Source organism: Hirundo rustica, chromosome 18, assembly GCF_015227805.2.
Source record: "Hirundo rustica isolate bHirRus1 chromosome 18, bHirRus1.pri.v3, whole genome shotgun sequence".
In the NCBI taxonomy this organism is placed as follows: Eukaryota; Metazoa; Chordata; class Aves; order Passeriformes; family Hirundinidae; genus Hirundo; species Hirundo rustica.
Genome location: NC_053467.1, coordinates 5,874,129 through 5,893,611, shown reverse-complemented (window position 1 = coordinate 5,893,611; position 19,483 = coordinate 5,874,129). Strand labels below are relative to the sequence as shown.

Genomic DNA, 19,483 nt, shown 5'->3' with positions numbered 1-19,483 from the left:
GGTTTTTTATTATTTCTCTCTTCCTTTGAGCTGGTATCCCTTGTCAGAGAGAGAATTTCTGTAAAGCATTCAACAAGGCTTCCCTTCAGGAAAAAGCCTTCAGTTTTCCTAGTGCTTCAACTTTCACTGAAACCATTTATAAACAGATACATATAGATACACATATCCATATATTTGTATTTAAAGTGATTATTTGTAATTATATAAATATATATATAAATGCAAATTTCTGTCATGGCATAGTGCAGAGTAGTTTACCTGCCAATTTTTTGCAAAAGCTTCTACGTAATACTTTCATCAATTTTGTGATGTAATCAAATGGTCTTGTAAATACTGGATATTGTTTTTTTTCCATAAATGATGTTTGTGTTATAGAGGCAGCTCAGGTTGAAGTTGGCAAGGAAAATGGATGGATTATGTCCTCCTGGTTTTTGCGATAGTTATTATAAACTGTGGGCCTGCCACACCAGTGATTGTGTCGTGTTGGTTAACATAGTCAGAAAAACATATTATTTGCTCTGTGAACAAAACTTCTGAACAATATTATAGTAGTATTATTATTATTCCTTGTAGATATTGCAAAGAAACAGGATGGACATTTTGATGCACCCCCACACTTATTTATGAAGGTGAGTTCAGTAGCTAGAACACTCTTTGCACAGTTGATTGAGGACCTTTAGTTCCTGTTGTGTGTAAACCAGACCGGAAACTCTGTTTACATCCTAGCCCAACACAAGCATTTCTGCTTTTATTATCCAATCTGACCTTCTTGATATAAGCAGAGGTGGTAGAACAGGTATTTCAGTCTGTTGTTTTGGCAGTGTGGAGGTATGTTTTGTTCCAGGCTCATTAAAATCTTTGTTTCTGCTGCTGTTTTGTGATTCTTTAGGTAAAAGAGGTCGATGCAGCTGGAGAGTGGTTTAAAGAAGGCATGAAATTGGAAGCTATTGACCCCCTAAACCTTTCAGCAATATGTGTGGCAACGGTCAGAAAGGTAAGAAAGCAAATGTGCATTTTGGGGAGGCAGGGAGGAATCCTTTTTCCCTAACTTTTATTCAGGCTTGAAACAAAAAGCTCCAAACCAAAATTAATTGAGGTCATTCACACAGTGAATGGGGTATATCTGTCAGTTGTTTATATACAACTGCATTGAAAACATGCTCATGTATATTTGACTTTATTCTCTGAAAATTCAGTCTTAGTTTTCATTAGAATGTATTTGTAAGATGAATTTGCAGGAAAATATTCTGCTAATTATACCAAGTGTTTTGCAGCTGTTCAAAACCAAACCTCATCTTGCTGACTTGCAGAAGTCTATGAAGATATTTTGAGGCTGTCCTTCTTTCTTAGCTTCATTGAAAAGGAGCTAATCCATGTGGAATGTGCTTTAAAAGAGAAAATGTAAAAAGCAGCTTAGCTGAGTTGTTTAACCTTTCTACTGAGGAGAGGCGTATGGTTATGATTTTGGGTAATGGTGTACTGAATATCCTTCTAAGCTGAGGAATAGACTGAGTTATAAAGCTTTAGAAGTAGAGATGATGTTCACAAGAAAAATAAACTACAGATCAGAAAAAGGAAATGTTGATCTCATGACAGCAATTATCAAAGATACATGTAAGAGTTGTATTCATAGTCCTGGAGACAGTTATGATTTGGGGGGGGTTGTTGTAATTGAATGTCCTTCTAAGTATGCTTCCGTTATTGTTGAGCTTCTTTCACTCTTGAAACATGGCATACTTTCTTTCTAGCTTTCTCACCCAGCTGAAGGTATTTAATGTGGAATTTTTGTTTCTCTTTACCAAGGTATTAGCAGACGGCTATCTTATGATTGGGATTGATGGCTCAGAAGCAGCAGATGGGTCTGATTGGTTTTGTTACCATGCCACTTCCCCTTCTATTTTCCCTGTTGGTTTCTGTGAAATTAACATGATTGAACTAACTCCACCCAGAGGTACAGGTAGCATTCTGACACCTTTTATTGTGAATATTGCTCAGTGATACTGTATGTGCCGTATCCTTTGTTTCTTAACTCAGTCTACAAAATTCAGGTCACTTCTTAGGACTTTCTCAAGTCTGAAACAAATATAACAGCTTTACTTTGAAGTAATCTAAACCAGAGGTACCCAACTCTTCATTTAGAAGTTAAATTGATTATTGGCTGAAATAATAATTTGATGTCAGAAATTGGGGATTCCACTAAGTCAGTGGGAAGTGTGGGAGTCACTAAAAGGGCTCTTCAGAAAGTGTCACTGGTTGGGAAGTCCTGGCTACCAAAACAATTAATGAAACATTGTGAAGAATCTCAAGCTAATTCACAACTACACTAATCAATTTTTGGAAGGCTATACACAAATGTGAATTTTAGGACTGTACACTGCATAAAAGCCTTTGTGTGGAAAAGCTGTCTGTTCACAAGCTCATGTACCTATAGAAGACTTTACCTCCCTTTTCCCATTTTTTGCCTTGGTCTGGCACTTTTTAAGAGAATCATAGCTGTATAGCAGCAGATGACAATTTTCTAGGGTTTTTTCCCTCCGTCTTATTCTTGTAGGCTTCTACTTGTATTTAATGAATTGTTTTTCTAGGTAATAATACAGTGTAATGCAACATGAAAAAAGTAATTTCATATCATTTTTTGTTGTTGTCAAGTGACAACTGTTACTCTAGAGTGTGTTGAAAGGGCAGTTATACAGGTTTAGTTTTATGTTTCAGTCAGCTCATTTAGTGAATTTATTGCCTAGAAATCCATGGGCACCAGCATCCCTCAAAAATCTGAGGTGCAGAGACTCTTGCAATAGAAGCTTTTATGGGAGGAAATGCTTGCATATCAATACATATCAATCAATTTAGAAATACATATATGAAACTGAGACAGGAGAAAAACTTGCCTTTGGTGATAAGACTACCTCTTCACTCTTGAAACACTTTCAGAATGTGGATTTTGTTGTTAGCATGTATATGATACTTAGTGTTTCTTGTATCACAGCAACCTAATTCTTTACCTCTATGTACATTTTACCTTTTACTGCAGTTTTTCCTATATCCTGTGTCGTCAGTGAGAGGTGTTTATCAATCACATGTGCAATATTCTAAAAGTCATTTGGAAGAGGAATTACTAGCAGTAAAATATAGAGCGTAATGCGCATTAGTGTTTTTAATAGGATCAGAGTGATCGGGGCTCTAATGAGGAGGGTATTTTACTTTCCAAATCATGGACTGGAAAGTTGACAGTTTCTTAATTCTGACTGGTCTGACAAGGCCCACATGCGCATTTCCTGTGTGTGATGGACTTGAGTACAAATATATTGGTGTAGCAGAGGAATGTTACATTGAGAAGAAAAGCATTAATATGCAGAACTGATACTGTATTGCCATTATTTATTAGCTCTCCAGCTGCATCTGTTCATGGAAATATTCCATAGCCAGTGTGAGCACTCTTATCCAAGTAGCATTTAGTATTGTGGATAACTTCAGTTGCTGTGAAATCATTGGACTTTGCAAAGCTCATTCCTCCCAAACAACTTCATCTCATGCTGAAATCAGTAGAAGATGAAGATGCTTAGGCATTTTGAGGGATGGGATTGAATTTTGGGCTGTGGGCATTGAGTGTGGCAGCCCTCTGCCCCCAAAGAGGTGAGATTCAGACCTCTCCTGTAGCTCCCATGCCATGCCCACTGCACTGCAGATTTTCAGGATGTCCATCACTGCACACTGCTGCAGAGAAATTCTTCCGGCTGTTGTTGCTCCAGCTACAATTAGAGAATTATTAGTTTAAGCAGTTGTTGAAGTTGCCCAAAGGAAAAGATATTCCTATGTTTTATGCATATTCAGTAGCAGCTACATATATTTTTGAGAGATTGTTTTCTTCTCTTTATAATAGCTTTAAAAAAAGCCTCTATTTTTCCATATTACATATTACTGCTATTTTTACCCTTACTAAACTTTTAAAATATTTATGTTTATTCTTACCATTCAGTTCCTGACAATTTAAGTGTTTCAATAGTGGAGCTATTTCCCCACAGGGAAAAAAACTAGATATTCTTAATTCCATGATCTGTTCTGGGTCATTTGTGTAGGGCATTTGTAGAGATGAGAATCTGCGTGGACAAAAAACTTCCAGTTAAAGTGATTAATCTTAACTTAAATGACACCTTTTATGTTACCCAGTGTTTCATTCTTCTTGGTTGTTGCGAATGGGCAATGTCCAGGTGGCTGTTTGTCCCTTACATCAAAGATCAGAGTGTGGAAGTTTCTGATACTGATGTTTGACTTTTGTTGTCTTTTTAGCTGTAACACTCCCAATGTGTCATTTTTGCTGTTGTTCTTACATGTGAAGTTTGCAGCTGATGTATGAAAATGTTGTTTAAAATTCACAGGTTATGCAAAACTCCCTTTTAAATGGTTTGACTACCTCAGGGAAACTGACTCAATAGCAGCACCAGTAAAGCTCTTCAATAAGGTAATGAAATCATACATGTTTGTACTAGAATTAGTATTTTCTTTACATTTTTGCACAGTGCATGGGATGGAGCCATTTGTTAAATACAATTTTGAAAAATAAGACTTTTAGAGATAAGAACCATTTGAGTAAACAAAGGTTGATATCTCTAAAATATTAAACAGATGCAGAGGTACAGGAAAATTCATCAGTGATACTTGGATTTTTTTCTATATTAAGTTGATTGAAATCCCTGTTTCACTACTGTGCTTAAACTGTCTTAATGAACATGTCTGTTTACTGATGTTTGCCTTCTTTCCTTCCCCAGGAAGTTCCAAACCATGGGTTTCATGTTGGCATGAAACTGGAGGCTGTAGATCTGATGGAGCCTCGTCTGGTGTGTGTGGCCACAGTGACACGCATTATCCACCGGCTTCTAAGGATACACTTCGATGGGTGGGAAGATGAATATGATCAGTGGGTGGATTGTGAGTCCCCAGACCTGTATCCCGTGGGATGGTGTCAGCTCACTGGATACCAGCTCCAGCCTCCAGCACCACAGTGTGAGTCTAGCTTTGTCAATAATGGAAATTATTTCCATGGGGGCTCATTTTTCTACCCTTATCCAGTTATGTCCCCAGGTATAACAAAAATAGAAAAACTCTTGCTAATGCCTGGAAGTTATAATTCAAAGTTCTAATCTTTCCCACTTTGATTTCTAAAGTACTTCTGAGTGTTTTTTACTATTTTTCAAGGCCAGAAGTTGCTGATTTGATGCAGGGAAAAGAGCCTCTTGTCAGTTCTGGAGGAGCTTGCCAAGATTTTATATTGCTTTAAGACTGGCAAATTATCTGTTTCACCTCCTGAATTTGGTGGAACTCACCTGTGCAGAAGCTGTATCTAATTTATTACATCACAGATTGTCCTGTCACATTATAAGCAATAATAACTGATGAAATATGTTTCAAGAACTGTTTTTTAATGAGGGGGTAATGAGAGAGTTTGTGTTGGTAATGAGAGAGTTGGTTTTCCACAGTAAATTTCTGTCTTTGCTGAGTCACTAAGGAAATATTCTGTAATTGTGTAGCAGCTTTGAATCTAAAGTTACTCATTTTTGTTTTTTATAATAAGCATAAATTTTGAATTCTTCATTTTTGCAGCATCAAGGGATAGCCAGTCAAGTTCATCCAAACAGAAGAAAAAAGCTAAATCACAACAGTACAAAGGACAGAAGAAAAGTGGGTGACAAAATAGTTTGTGGTCTCTACCTAAGTCCCTGTTCTAATTGGAAATGTTTGTGTCTAAACAGGTGTTATGCTTAAAGGTGCAGTATGCCACAGAAGGAACTTTTTCATTGAGAATAACCACTTTTAAAAAATTCGTGATAGGGTAGATGTTGCTAATAATATTTTTTGTTGCTAAAATAGATCAGTTAAGTAATATGTTGGCTGTGTACTATATTGGTAGTTGTACTGCCTTGTACAAAATACTCGGGTATCAACAGTTTTCCCTCTGCTGCCTGTAACACAGGTGAAGGAATAAGAACCAAGTTACTGGGATCAGAAAGAATGAGGTGTAGAAAATTTAAATTATCATCTAACTGGCTTCTCTTTGAAACAAAAAAGCTACTTATTTGTCAGATGTCTTGGTTTAGGCATCTATGTAAATTAAGTTTTTGTATTACTTCATTCAGAAACAAACAGCATTGCTGTATGTGGCTGTTCTTGTCACAGTAAAACACAGTAATGACATTTTTAAGAATCTGCAGTGTTCAGGCACTTTCTACGGTAATTGATTCCCTTGGAATCAAATTGTCAAAATATAAAATTAGCTTGCTTAATTTAGTCTTGTTTCAAGATTGTTTCATTGTTGTATAGCACCAATGTGAGGAATTAAAACCATGTCTTCCTGGTGAATTTGTGAATGGATCTATCAAGGCAAATTGGATCCTTCTTCCCCAGTTGCTGAGAATACAACCTTGGCTGTGTTGATCTTTGGTCATGAAAAGAAGTTGTCTGGTGAATGCCACAGATGAAACAGATGTCTGGGGAGTTCTTAGAACCTCTTGTTAAGTGCCTCAAAGATTGCACTGCTTTAGGAAATAAGCAGTAAAATAAACAGTAAAATCCAGATCCTTTTCAGAATCTTGCAGCAGTATTTTTTAAATAGAATTCAGGTACTGGAAAACTCCTGATTTTAGAACATCTGGGGAAAGATGTGAGTGCTTTTGCTTTAAGCTGGGGATATATGGCTCTGTGGTTAATTACCTTTGCGTAGGACCTGGTTTTGGATAATTCTGCACTGTCTGAGCAGATTTTGTTTGGCAAGCTGTTCTAGACCATCATACTCCTTACCTTATCCCTTTCCTAATACCTCTGCTACCCGTCTTACAGTAAGTGTGACCCTAACCTGGAAAATTCCTCCTACTTAGTGCCATAGAGAGCTTTAGTCTAGCTTTAGAAAATTTAGTCTAGGGAAATTCTTTCTTCATTTCTCACTAACCTAAGGTAAATGTTGCCTGTGGAAGCAAGGAAAACTGATTGTGTTCTGGACTGTTTGCTCAATACCAAGAAATCCTTAATCACCAGAATATGAGAGAGCAAGGCCATGAACAGTTAGAGCCAGCTGCCTCCTATATGGGTTTTTTCTAAGTAGGTTATGGCAGTGGAAATGCTGAGTCACAGGAAGTAACACTAAAATATCTTCTGAAGCTTTTTCTTGTTCAGCACTTGTAAATAAAATAGAAAGTTATTTTGTAAAGGATCTCCATTACAAAACCATATAATGCAGCTGTGATGTTGTTATGGTACCATGTAAAGTCACCACATATGATTAACAAGAAACTGTCATAAACTAGATCAGTTTTAGCAGGGCAGGGTTATTTCCACACATTTTTCTCGTGTACTCACAACACAGCCCAGGATGTCATTGAGTCATTCTGCTGTGTGTAATTATGCAGATTGCTGCAGCAGTGTACCCCTCTTCCTGGGAGCACTGGAAGTGCACATGTTCACTGGGAAGCAGAACGGATTGCATTGTAAATGCTTCAGGAATGCTTTTGGAGACACTTGAGAATCGCCCCCAATTCCCTTTTCAATAGTGTTCTAGTGAGTAGGGTTTTGTGCTGTGTGCCTGCTGTTTAGAAGGCTGTGTGCGTGACTTCTTGAAGGGTAACATGGAAGCATGCCCAGACAATTAATTAATAATGAAGGATGCAATATCTGCTAGTATTGTCTGCTTCCTCTTAGGTGTGTATATCAGATTAAGGTTACTGAAAAGATAATCTGACCCACATATTTTCAAGGTTAGGATTCTGTAGACACCATTCTTTCTTCGTCATTAGTCTCTTTAAAAGGCTTATCCTGAAGTTGTCTTATACCACTCTGCTTAAATATTCTTCTTATCTTTAGCATATACATAATCAGTTATCTTTTCAGGGCTGGGCTTTTGTTTGTCTGACAGTGCTGATAGGACTGAAGCATCAACAGCCACAGTTTTGATGTAGCTGAAAGCATTGATTTCTGTTACAGATCTTGTACCCTGAATACCACAGTGAATATGCCTTGAGCATAGAATAGGAGCATCTTAGTGATAAAGGAGAAACGTGGTAATTCGTATGGAAAATGTTTTAATAATATTTTTTCATGAAATGCAGTTTAACAATTTGAGGGCATTTTAGAAGTTTTTTCTACGTGCTGAAATGGTTATTTGTGTTTGTAAGGCACGGTAAAAAATTTGGAATACCATTCTAAGGGAATTAAGAGCATATCTTTTTAGAGGTGATAAACTTTGTCTGGAGAGGATTATTTCCCCAGAATCATCCTTCTGTCTCTTAGGCGCACACACACTGAAACAACTGCAGCCTGAAACTGAGCCAAGATGTCTTGGGTGCCCAGGTAGAGGAATGTGTGTGACTATGCAGTGTAGCTGAAACAGGACTAATTCACAGCATTTGTATTTCATTGATAGAGCATGAAATAAGTGGGTCATGGTATTAAGCAATTCCCTTGAAGTTCCTATCCATAGCCTGTAGAATTCAGGGACGACAGTGTGGTTGTTGAGAACAATATTTGCAGTAATAACTGAGTGGTGCCATTGTACAGGCCCTGGTTTTTGAGAATGGGTGAATATCAATCAGAACCATTTCTCAGTGAACAGTCAGAGTTGCCTGATGCACTTTAATCCAAGTGTTTATTTTAGTTTGACTTGATGTTTAGAGAGGAAGATACCAGTTGGGAAGAAACCTGTCAGTTTGTCCAGCCCACCCATGGCAGGTGAGGTGCGGAGGAGCTTCTCTGGGAATGACAAGTTGATTCCTCCTCCATGCCGAGCCCTTCCAGCACAGACAGCCCCTGAGGCCTTCCAGCCTCCCAGGAATAGCCAAGAGTTCAGTCCCAGCCCCCAAACAAGTAACTGGTCACAACAGAGTGGGAAGCTATGGTCCAGGATGTCATGTGCTGACTCATCCAATCTTTTTTTCCCTTTTTTTTTTTTTTTTTTCCTTTTCCTTTCCTTTCGATTTTAGTTGGTTTAGGTTTTTTTTTTCTGCTAGAGAGCTTTTCATTCTCACCAATGCACCATGTCACTGAAATAATAATAGCAGAGGGTTACAGCTGGTTTAGGACTTTTGACAAAGAAGATTGTGGTATGCGTTACTGAGAATCCCAGAGGGGCTCTGCAAAGTTTTAAAATACAAAAATGCACCCTGTAAAACTGCATGGTAATGTGCATCTGGGAATATTTATTGGATGTAAGTAAATCATTATTGTGTATTATTCTTTGCAGAGAAAATAACTATATGCTGTAAATAAACATTTTTGTATTTGTATCAGAAAAAGCCAGTTATCTGGGAAAATACCTTTGGAATATGTTATTTGAAATTTTCTGGATTACTGAGAAAAGATATTTGAAGCCAGTGTAATGGTGTATCTGTATGAGTGAGCAGAGAAACTATTAAAAATTAATCAGTAATATTGAAATTCTGAATATATTTAAGATTGATAACATAATGTAATCCATCTTCAATGATACAAGTTCACTTCAAGGATATCTGATAGTTTTTCTCTTCCCTTTTCCTGATATCTCTGGCAGCATAATGCAGCAAATTATTGCTAACAAATATGTTTTGGCAATAGCACCTGTCAGGCTGAATGATGCTCTCCCTGCAGGACAGTTGCCAGGCTGATAGATTTATCCTCAGATTTGCTTGATTAGTCCCTTAAGCTTGCCTTAGTCTGCATAGGCTGCCCTGTCAATACTCTCTGCTGATTCTGGAATACATCCAGAACCATTTCTCTTGTCCATGTGTTATCCATTAGCAGACTAGGAAAAAAGGAACCCACATACAACCTTTAGGCCCAGAGGAACACCTTTACTCTATTCTGCACACCTCTCAACGCTTCTCAAGGACCCCTTTAGTTTCACTTCGTGTTCCTACCAGTGTGCATGTGCCGTGTTTAACAGAGCCTTTGATGCCAAAGAGAAGCCTTGCTTAGGGGAGCGTGTTCTGGAGCATCTATTTCTGCACAATTGTTCTTATGTCAAGTCTACACCTGCATTGCATTTCTATAGTGCAATGACATATACAGTCTGAATGTCTGTGTTATTAGATCTCACAGTTCCTATGAAACACCTGTGTTCCTTAGTTTCTGATACTCAGTGCTTTCTGTGATCAGTTGAGGGGAACTTTTCAACACTGAGTTTTGGTAAGGCTGGACAAAATTAACTTTGTGGTGGAGCCTTCTCATTATCCGAAGATGTTTGTGTTTATATTGAAACCAGCAAGATCATACCTTTTCAGTCTCTTAGAAGGAGGTATGACCTTGAGACCATCTAATCAGTTTAGAACACGTTTGAGATTGGCCAGAACGCAGTAATTATGTGCATACTCCTCAGCATCACTTATTGCTTGAAACTGCAGTAGCTGTAGGACATATGCAGGCACAGTGCAGGGGATGTTTGCATGACTTTGAATGGAGTCAGTGGAAGGTAAGTAACAAAACAGCATCTGTTCTAAAGCATCTTGTCCATGGGAGATCTCAGTAAGGTTCAAATCCAATTCCTTCCCCTTTTGTACTGTCAGGAGCACAGGAGAAAGGTTCAGCACTTCTTCATCTTGGTTTGTATGAAGTGATTTTGCTCTAGCAAATTCCTGGTGCTCCATTAGGGTGCATGAGTACTTCGCATCTTTCAGTCATCTGAAACGATCTCTTGAGCACTGAAATTCACCTGTTGGACTGCTTCATTTTTAAAAAGAACCTACAGCCAGCCTGGCAAAGGGAGGAGACTGTTCCCAGAGATTCACCAAAATCTGGAGCTCCGTTTGTATTGGTTTTGGGAGGTTTAAAGATCATGTTATCAGACACAGTCTATCTCTGTGTCCTGGCAAATCACTGGGACACTTGTAAAAATGGAATGCCCATCTGCATTTCTTTTCCTTCAGTTGGATGTCTTCCACTAGTTTTACTTTTTTCTTCTTTTAAGTAATTTGGTGTGTACCTGTAACTAAGCTTTTCTAATGGGGAATTGTAGTTAAAAGCTGTATAATAGGAACAAATTAAGTAAGATATCATTAAATATCTAGATGTCAGGACTTTGGTTAAAATGGGCCAGAGACAATCCAAATCCAGTAACTGCTGTTAATACCATACCTTCAGGAACTTCCTACTCATGGAGAGAAGGGAAGCAATGTGAATAATGGGTTGGTTTGCATCCCTGACCTCTGTGTAGCCTTTGCTTAAGGCATTGTAGCATAGCCAAGTAGCCAATTGTGTATCTTATCATTTAGACAGCACTTTGCTGACCCCAGAGATCAGGAATCTTTGCCAAAGTTGGGCATGATGCAGGGAAGAGTACTTGGGAGAAAAATAAGGAAGGGATTGTGGGCTGTGTAAGTGGGAAGAGGAACCTATTAAAGAAAGATGAGGAGAGCTTGTGTTATGCTGCAGCAACTTTTGACATCTACTATCTTAATATTCAAATTTTATTATTGTTTAGCTCAAAAGCTGGTTTCAACATAGAATATAAAAGAATAATTAAACAGCTTTATAAATTAACTGCTGGGCTATCAGTAGCAGCAGGTTCTGGGTTGGGGTTTTTTCCTTTCACTGCATATTTCTGCATTTCAAGACACATTGACAATGTATATAAACTTTATATTCAATAATTATAAACTTTGATACTTTTCTCATTCATTTAGTCATAGAGAATATTTTTTTATATAATCAACCCTTTAATGTGGGTACTGCACCTTTAATAAATGTTTACATGTTTTGTTTTCAGTGTTCTTTTTTATTGTGCTTATATTTTGCTAATCATCTCTATTCATTAATGAAACTGGAAAGGTAATTGTGACATTATTGCTATTCATAACATCTTTGTCTTAATCTCATTTCCATTTAATTTTGACACAAGAAGAGAGAAGATTTAAACTACAAAAAATGCTTTGCTTTAATGAAACTTACCTTCTGGGATCTTAAAATTTTAATGATAGGTCGAGAAATCTTTGTCAGTGTTTTGTTGTCTCACATAGACTGTTTGCAGTAAGTGGGCTAAGTAATTTGAGTTGTAGGTTAACTGTTGGCCATTTTTGATTGTGTCAAGACTAAATAGGAAGCAAAGCGGTTTAAAAGTTAGTGGTTTAAAATACTCAGTTCTTGAGAAAATCTGGCAGAGAATATATTATTGTAAGTCATTTGAAATCTGTTTAATATTAGAGCACAACTGTAGATTCCATCTGCAGTCACAAAGTGTCTGTTCTCTATGGGATCCTGAGCGTTAAAGCGTTGCTAAAATGCAGAATATAAGAAAATGGCGAATCTGAGATGCTCCCAATGTCAATATTATTAAGTAAATTAAAGGAAAAGTTGCACTTTATATAGATGTTTAATGTCAATTTTTGATTTGTAGTGACTTCATTACAGCTGAAGGAGGAATTGCTGGATGGAGAGGAGTACAGCTTCCTGCAGGGGACATCTGACCAGGAAAGTAACGGCTCTGCCAGCTACTACATCAAACAGGAACCCTGAGGCAGCTCCCAGGAGTGAGGGGCACAGCATTGGTGATAGGAAAAGAATCTTTCTCCAAGACTGACTGATTCTGTTCCCACTTGGATGGTGCAGTTCAGATGACTGTGCCTGGGGTGCTTTGCTAAATATAGATGAATTAGACTCAGTTCAGAATTTTTTGGAAGGGTGGGGAAACTATTTTAGTGATAAAGATTTTTCAATTTATTAAAAACAAAAACAAAGGACACTTTTGTGTTGTATTTGAAGCTTTTGAAAGAATTTTGTAATATTTTCAGGTTCAGATTTATTGTGCATTGTTAACAAGAACTGAAAATCTAATTTTTTTGTAAGATTAAAGTTTATTTAGCATGATTGTGGGAAGCAGTTGGAGGAAGATATAGTTGCAAATACAAATGGAACTGTCATAACAAATGAACCTTTTTGGTACAAGTTGGGAGACTTTTAGACTCTTATGAACTGCACTGGTCACGCCTCTGTTTTTTTAGTTGTGAAAATAAGGTTTTAAAGCCCTGATTTAGAGGCATAAATTATATGTGGAAGATAGTCCTGTGAAGCTCTACTCAGTGAGTAGCCCCAAGTGCAACAGAGCCATTGTCTGAGGAAGATTTTAACTTTTCAAGGTGTTTTTATTTAAAGTACCCTTTTTTATATAAGGATTTGTTTTTTAATGTTCCTTAGGGTCTGATTCAGTGCCCATTAATATCAGTAGCCTTGTCTCCGTCAATTGCAGTGGGCATTGTATTGGATCTACAAAGCTCTTGTCTGTGTATGAATGTCTGTGGTCTTGGAATGCTTCAGCAAATGTTTACAGAGCCCTATGCCAAACTGGAACTTCAGAAAATTCTCTCATTGGAAGATTAGTTGTAGCTCTGAATTTTGACTGAAGATGCAGCTTAGATGGACAGTGACTAAGGATTCCCTTGATATTGGGATGGAACTTGTGAGTATTCTTGTGGTTTTTTTGGTTTTTTTTTTTCCATTCAGAAAGTCCTAAATGTTTCCTTACCATCTTAAATAGCTATCTGCGACCATTCAGAGCTGATGTGCCACATGGTTTAAGGTGAGCTGAAAGGAGCCCTACATTGTGGATTAAAAATTAGTACAGTCCTGCATAGCCTGCAATATTCGTGTCTTGCTACAATAGTGTAACATAGGAGTTGAGACTTGAGAACAGTATCAAAATTACATGGTTTTAGTCTATAATTCATAAACTAAATTTGCCTGTTGCCTGGAATTCTTGTCTCATGTCAAGCATCCCCTTAGCCCTACCTGGGCAACTTAAAAGGCAAAAGTCCCATAAAAGGGTGAAAATTATGACTACTTAAACACAAAATATTTTTGCAGGAGCTCTTAATTATTTGGGTTTTTATCCTTCCATATTTTTAACCTTTGTGCATTTTTGTAAATGGAGTTGATGAATGAGAGGTGGTTGATCAGCCCTGCAGAGCTGTGACTGGAAGAATGTGCATCAAGAGCTTTAGCTTTTACCAGTAAGGTTCATTAACTAAACTCTCAGGAATTATCTCATAAGTTCTGTAAGTGCTTCTGGGTCTTCACAGGTCCCCTTTGGAGCAGTACAATGATATCTGACTCTTGACCATAAGTTAGGGCTTAAAAAAAAGTTGATCAAAAATTATTAACGTCTGTATTCCTACAGCCTAAGAATTACTTTATCAACCCACAGAGCCCCAGGAGACCATTTTTGTATATTGTTGTTTGAGCTTAAAAAAAGTGCATAGAAAGTTGAAAACCAGCAATTTGAATATTTTCTAAAATATTGCTCCAGCTTTGGGTACATAGTATTGGTGATATGCACAGGTTTACCTCATTCTATGCAAGCGGGGTTAATTATGTAAAGTTTTGTATTTAGTAGTGGGAGTAAAACATGTCCTGTACAGTGTAGGAATGTCTGCAATTCTTTTCTCCCTTACTGGTAAAATTTCTTAAAATGACCTGCTTTAACAACAGCTTCTTCTATTGACAGAATCTGTTAATCTGATTACAAGAATCTATAACTTCAGGTGGTAAAGACATTTTACCTCTCTAAAATAGCCAGTTAAAAGGACTTTGTTTGACCTGGTAGACTTCAAATACCTTATCTCAGATTCTGACCCACCCATGATGTTTACTTTGAACAGCCTAGATTGGAGAAGTAGGATTAGAGATCATTGTAGTGACACTTCGAGCCTTGATTGTTTTCCTGTGTTCTCGATTTAATCTGCTGTAAAATCCAGCTCTGCAAGCATTGATTTCATTTGGTAAGTATAGCACTATGTTTTTTAGGGGTTTTTTTTTTAATGCAACAACTTGCAGGTTGTCCCATCAGCTCAAAGAAGGTTCTCACAGTCTTGCTTTCTTCTCCCAACAGCTTCTGACTTCAGAAGAAAAAATGTTGCATTAATTAGTGTGTCATACTGTAGAAGGTTGGGCTAGTTAAAGAGTGAGGTGCATTGCCAGGTCACTAAACTGAGTATTGCCTTGTGTATTGCCCAGGGTCATCCCTGATTTCAGAGTTGGTCTGCAAATATCGAGAGGGAACATTAGTCCTTTACACACCTCTGTGTTGGGAGAAATATAAGAATCTGTTCTAATGTCAGTATTTCTAATATTCTGTTATTCATCAAACACTAAAGTCTGTGAGGTGGTGTACGTTCTCCGGTACCCGTGTGACTTCAGCAGTTGGTGAAATGTCTTTTGTGTCTTTGAGTTCATAATATTCCTCCGTTGTGTAATTGTCAAGTACAGTGACGTCTGTGCTAAGCAAATTGCAGAAGGTGCTGGAAGTCACTTGCTGAGAAGCTCAGGGAAAATCTGAGCAAGGTGCTACCAGGGATGCGATCTCCAGAGCGCCTGTGGGGTGTCCATGTGGCATCTCCCTGGGTTTGCAGAGCATTTCCATGGCTCTGAAATGTTTCTCTTGGCTTTTATGCCGTGGTACCTGGCTGAGAGAGCAGCAAATGTTGGACACCTAAAACCTTCAATGGTGTCAGACTAATTATGGCATTTGGCACAGCAGGTTTTTCTGATCATGAGGCAGCCCAACCCATCCCTGACTTGGCTGCTGCCCCTTTTCTTATTCCAGATATCTCTGCTGATCTTTGATTATTACATTATTTTCAGTAGAACTCTCTAACCTGTTCCTTGCTGCATCTGAGGAGAACTACAGCAGTTATTGATTCCTTGTTCTGTGGATACTAACACGGGTTTCAGTATTTGTTTTGGTTTATTGTTTTCTGTGTTGTGAATACCCTCCCTCTATCTTTGTATGATGGTGCTAATATATTTGGTAATAATCCTTTATTGGGAAGGGATTTTAAAAAACTGTGATTTCAGCTGAATTTTTCTTCCTTTTGATTTTTTTCGTATTTAAAATGAAAAGCCACAAAAAAGGCATCAGCTTTGGCCCCTGGGAAAATGTTGGGGCGGGAACCAAGATTAAAAAATGGGTTTTTACATAATTTCTGTATGTATTTGATATATAGATCAATATCTGTACAAATTTAATCTTTTATTTTCTTGGTAATTTGTGTGGTGAGTGAGAGAGTATTTAAAGCTTTCTCATGCAATGTACATAACTCAGTGAAAAAATGCTTTTGGAGAAATTAATGTTACTTTCATTTTTATGAGACTGCAGATTTTCAGCATGGATGTGAAAAGCATTAAAATTATAACTTTGTGTACAAGATGAAAATAATTCACTAAATTTGCCTTTTTTACACAAAATAAAAATGATTAAAAGTCTTTTTTCTGAATAATGATGGCTTTGTTTAAAAGACACTCTTAACCTTATTAGAAATACCTATAGTCTGTAAAAACATGAGTATTTTAAATACATTGGTGTGATGGCAGATTCTGTGAGACCCTGAGCACAAGGTAAAAGAGGTTTGATAAGAGAAGATGAATTAGATAAACATTTCAGAGAGCAAGCCTGTCACTGACTCTCATTTCATTTAGTATTTGTGTAAGGAGGGAAGTTTTGTGGTATCCCTCTTTTCCTCTAGCTGTGTTGGAAGTAGCTCCAGCCTCCCTTCAGCTCTCCCTCTGCAAGTTTGCCACTGCTCGAGTCCAGCAGCTGTGCCAGGGTCATGTGTCAGTGGTTCCTGAATGAGTATTTGAACAGGGGTCTGTTGAAAGTGAATGCACCACAAGGAATTAGCTCACACCCATTTATTTGAGTCACTTTCAGCACTATGATAACTGGGGCTGCTCTCAGGGCAGCAGCTGGAATGAGATGAGGTGTTGGAAGGCACAAATCACTTTCGGAACCTATCACTCATAGATCCAGTCATGTGCACAAGGCTTGAAGTCAATGAGCTCTGTGGGTTTGAACCACAGGTTGATCTCCTTCTGTGCACTCTCCATGGAGTCACTGCCATGGATGATGTTCCTGTGGAAGGAGACAAACATTGTTCTGTATAAAAATACGCTTTCAACAGCCTTGTTCTCAATTTGCAAAAACTTGGATGAAGCAGCTGGAGTGGGGAGGACTACCTGAAGTAACAGCAGTAGAGTGTTCCAACACCCCCCTCTACCCCCCCCAAGAGCTAATTATGCCTATCAGCGTCACTCTAGAGCTACTGTTCTATACCAGCCCCTGCCTGAGCTTACATGCTGCTCTGGGGAGGAGCTGGATTGCACCATCAAGTCAGCTTTGTACCACTTTCCTAAGCAGCAGCTGTTTACTGTGACCTGCAATTGAAATATGATCAAACTAAGGTCTCTACCACAAATTCTGACTTTCTAGACTAAAAGACTGCCACCAGTTTTTGTGCTGACAGGTAAACAGGGAGTAGGAGTTGTTGAGTTTTTAGTATCAATTAACAGTTTGAGTACAAACCTTCCCACTTGAATGCAGAAGTCACCACGGATAGTGCCAGGCTTGGAGTCTGCAGGGTTGGTTTCCCCCAGCATTACTCTCCCAGTTTTAACCACATTGAGTCCTTCCCATACCTTAAGGTAAAAACCACAAAAATTCTGTTAAGCCATGTTTATGCAAAATACTGACAATTCATCTTTGCTCTATGATACCTTTCAAACAACAGCTTTACCACTAAAGACAGTAACCTTGCCTAGATTCTCTCTTAGGCCTGTAAAGGTGAAAAGGGAAATAAACGTATGAACTGGAAGTAATTGTAAAAAGGACTATCAATGTTGTTACTGCAGTGAAGGAGATACTTTACCAAGCCTCATCTTTGTATACAGAGTATACTTTGTAAAAGGAGTAAATATATAAAGCCAATTCCCAACCCTTTCTGTTGTGTGAACAGGGACACTTTGCTGAATGGTCTCTCATATCACACCAGGAGATGCCATTAGAGCAAGGACCTTTTAATTGGGGGGAATGTAAGAATGAATGACACATAAGTTGAGTTTTTGTGTCAGAGAGCCTGACCTTTTTTTGCCCAAAACAGGTTTTTTGGTGCAGATTTGCTTTCAGGAATTTTGCTTTATGCATTTTTATATTAGGCATTTTAATACTAATTTTATATGTGCACTTTTCTTGTTATATAGTAGTTTCACTGTCTTAATCTTAATTTTTTTCTTTTGCCACTATCAGAACTAGATAGTTTGGAAAAAAGCTTCTGTAACACTATCTCTGAATATTCCTAATAACTGATACAGCAAAGCAAATATATTCAAGAAAGTAATCTTTAACTAAAATCAAGCGACTTACCATGGCCACAATAGGGCCAGAGTTCATATATTTAACCAAACCAGGGAAGAAGGGGCGGTCTTTCAGGTCAGCGTAATGTTGTTTGAGAAGGTCTTCAGAGGCCTTTAAAAGGGTAAATGTAACCTTAAATATAGTATTCTGAATATTATTAACTAAAAGGTGTTACAGGTGTAAGACTATGGCATTAGTGATTAGATTCACTACTAATTAATGTTACCAACAATGCTGCAGTGCTATTGTGGGTATCAGTGGGAGCTCCTGCTGTAAAATTAAAGGAGTTCTTTGTGGCAGTGCTGGGAATTGTCAATAAGATTTAAATAGAATTCGGGATCCCGGGGTGATGTTACCCAACACAACCTTTCAGCCAAGGCCAATTCCAGTTCTCAATCAAGCTACGTTAAACCTCTGGAGCAAAATTCGCTTTTTTTGGAAAGGGGAGAAGCCATGTGCCGGGCAGGAAGCCGGACCCGACGCGTGCTCCAGCACATCCGCCATCAGATCCCCGTTCTACCGCACGAGAAGCCACAAGGAGAGATTCTCGGTGTGAGTGTGGGTATGGTGAGCCCTTCTCGGGCAGGGCAGGGACGAGGTTTGGCGGCAAGGCGCGGGCACTCACGTGCACGAACTTCATGGCCACGAGCCGGAACCCTTTCTGCTCGAACCGCTTGATGATCTCCCCGACCAGCCCACGCTGAACGCCGTCAGGCTTGATGGCGATGAAGGTGCGCTCGCCGTTCCCCGCCATGGCGCTGCGGGCGGGAGTGCGGCGTGAGGGGACGCGCGGCCTCAAGGTCGGCGGCGGCCATGGCGGCACCGCCCTGCCACGCGGCACCGCCACGGACTGTCCCCCCGGCCTCACCGAGCACGGCCCGGTCCGGTCCCGCGGAACCCCGCCAGGCCACTCCGCCCGCACCTCCCATGCCCCTGGAACGAGAGGCCCAGCCTCACCTAGCCGGAACTGCTGCCGCCGCTACCGCCTGCGCCGCTGCCGACGGAGGAAAAGGCTCAGGGCGAGGCGGGCGGGTCGCGGATTCCCCGCCCCACGCAGAGGAGGAGCCGCCGGGCCGGCCGCGCTTCGGGGGCGGAATCGCCAGCGCCAAGCGAGCCCGGGTCAGGCCAGGCTAGGACGCGATGAGATGAGATGAGATGAGATGAGATGAGATGAGATGAGATGAGATGAGATGAGATGAGATGAGATGAGATGAGATGAGATGAGATGAGATATGACATGACATGAGATATGACATGAGATATGAGATGATGATTGAGATGCGATGAGACGAGACAAGATAGTGGTCGCTGCCGGGCCCGAGGGGCGGCTCTTGGCCAGGCCCAGCCGCATCT

General features: G+C 39.2%; 2 protein-coding genes across 18 annotated transcripts in view; one reads left to right on the top strand and one right to left on the bottom strand.

Annotated features, from left to right (window-relative positions):
• Positions 1–16,206, top strand: part of MBTD1 (mbt domain containing 1) — a 35,535-nt gene extending 19,329 nt beyond the window's left edge. For all 17 annotated transcript variants that reach the window (XM_040081558.1, XM_040081560.2, XM_040081559.2 and 14 more), the window contains 7 exons: positions 574–629; positions 890–994; positions 1,804–1,951; positions 4,377–4,459; positions 4,767–5,001; positions 5,599–5,676; positions 12,347–16,206. In XM_040081558.1, coding sequence (XP_039937492.1) covers positions 574–629; positions 890–994; positions 1,804–1,951; positions 4,377–4,459; positions 4,767–5,001; positions 5,599–5,676; positions 12,347–12,465 — 824 coding nt within the window. In that variant the 3' untranslated portion in view covers positions 12,466–16,206. The remainder of the gene's footprint in view (positions 1–573; positions 630–889; positions 995–1,803; positions 1,952–4,376; positions 4,460–4,766; positions 5,002–5,598; positions 5,677–12,346) is intronic.
• A 411-nt stretch (positions 16,207–16,617) lies between these two features.
• NME2 (NME/NM23 nucleoside diphosphate kinase 2) lies at positions 16,618–19,208 on the bottom strand. Its single transcript, XM_040081662.2, has 5 exons — positions 19,088–19,208; positions 18,756–18,888; positions 18,140–18,241; positions 17,303–17,415; positions 16,618–16,852 (listed from the first exon to the last, which is right to left on the bottom strand). The coding sequence occupies exons 2-5, from the start codon at positions 18,882–18,884 to the stop codon at positions 16,735–16,737; spliced, it is 462 nt and encodes a 153-aa protein (XP_039937596.1). The 5' UTR covers positions 18,885–18,888; positions 19,088–19,208; the 3' UTR covers positions 16,618–16,734.
• Positions 19,209–19,483: the final 275 nt, after the last annotated feature.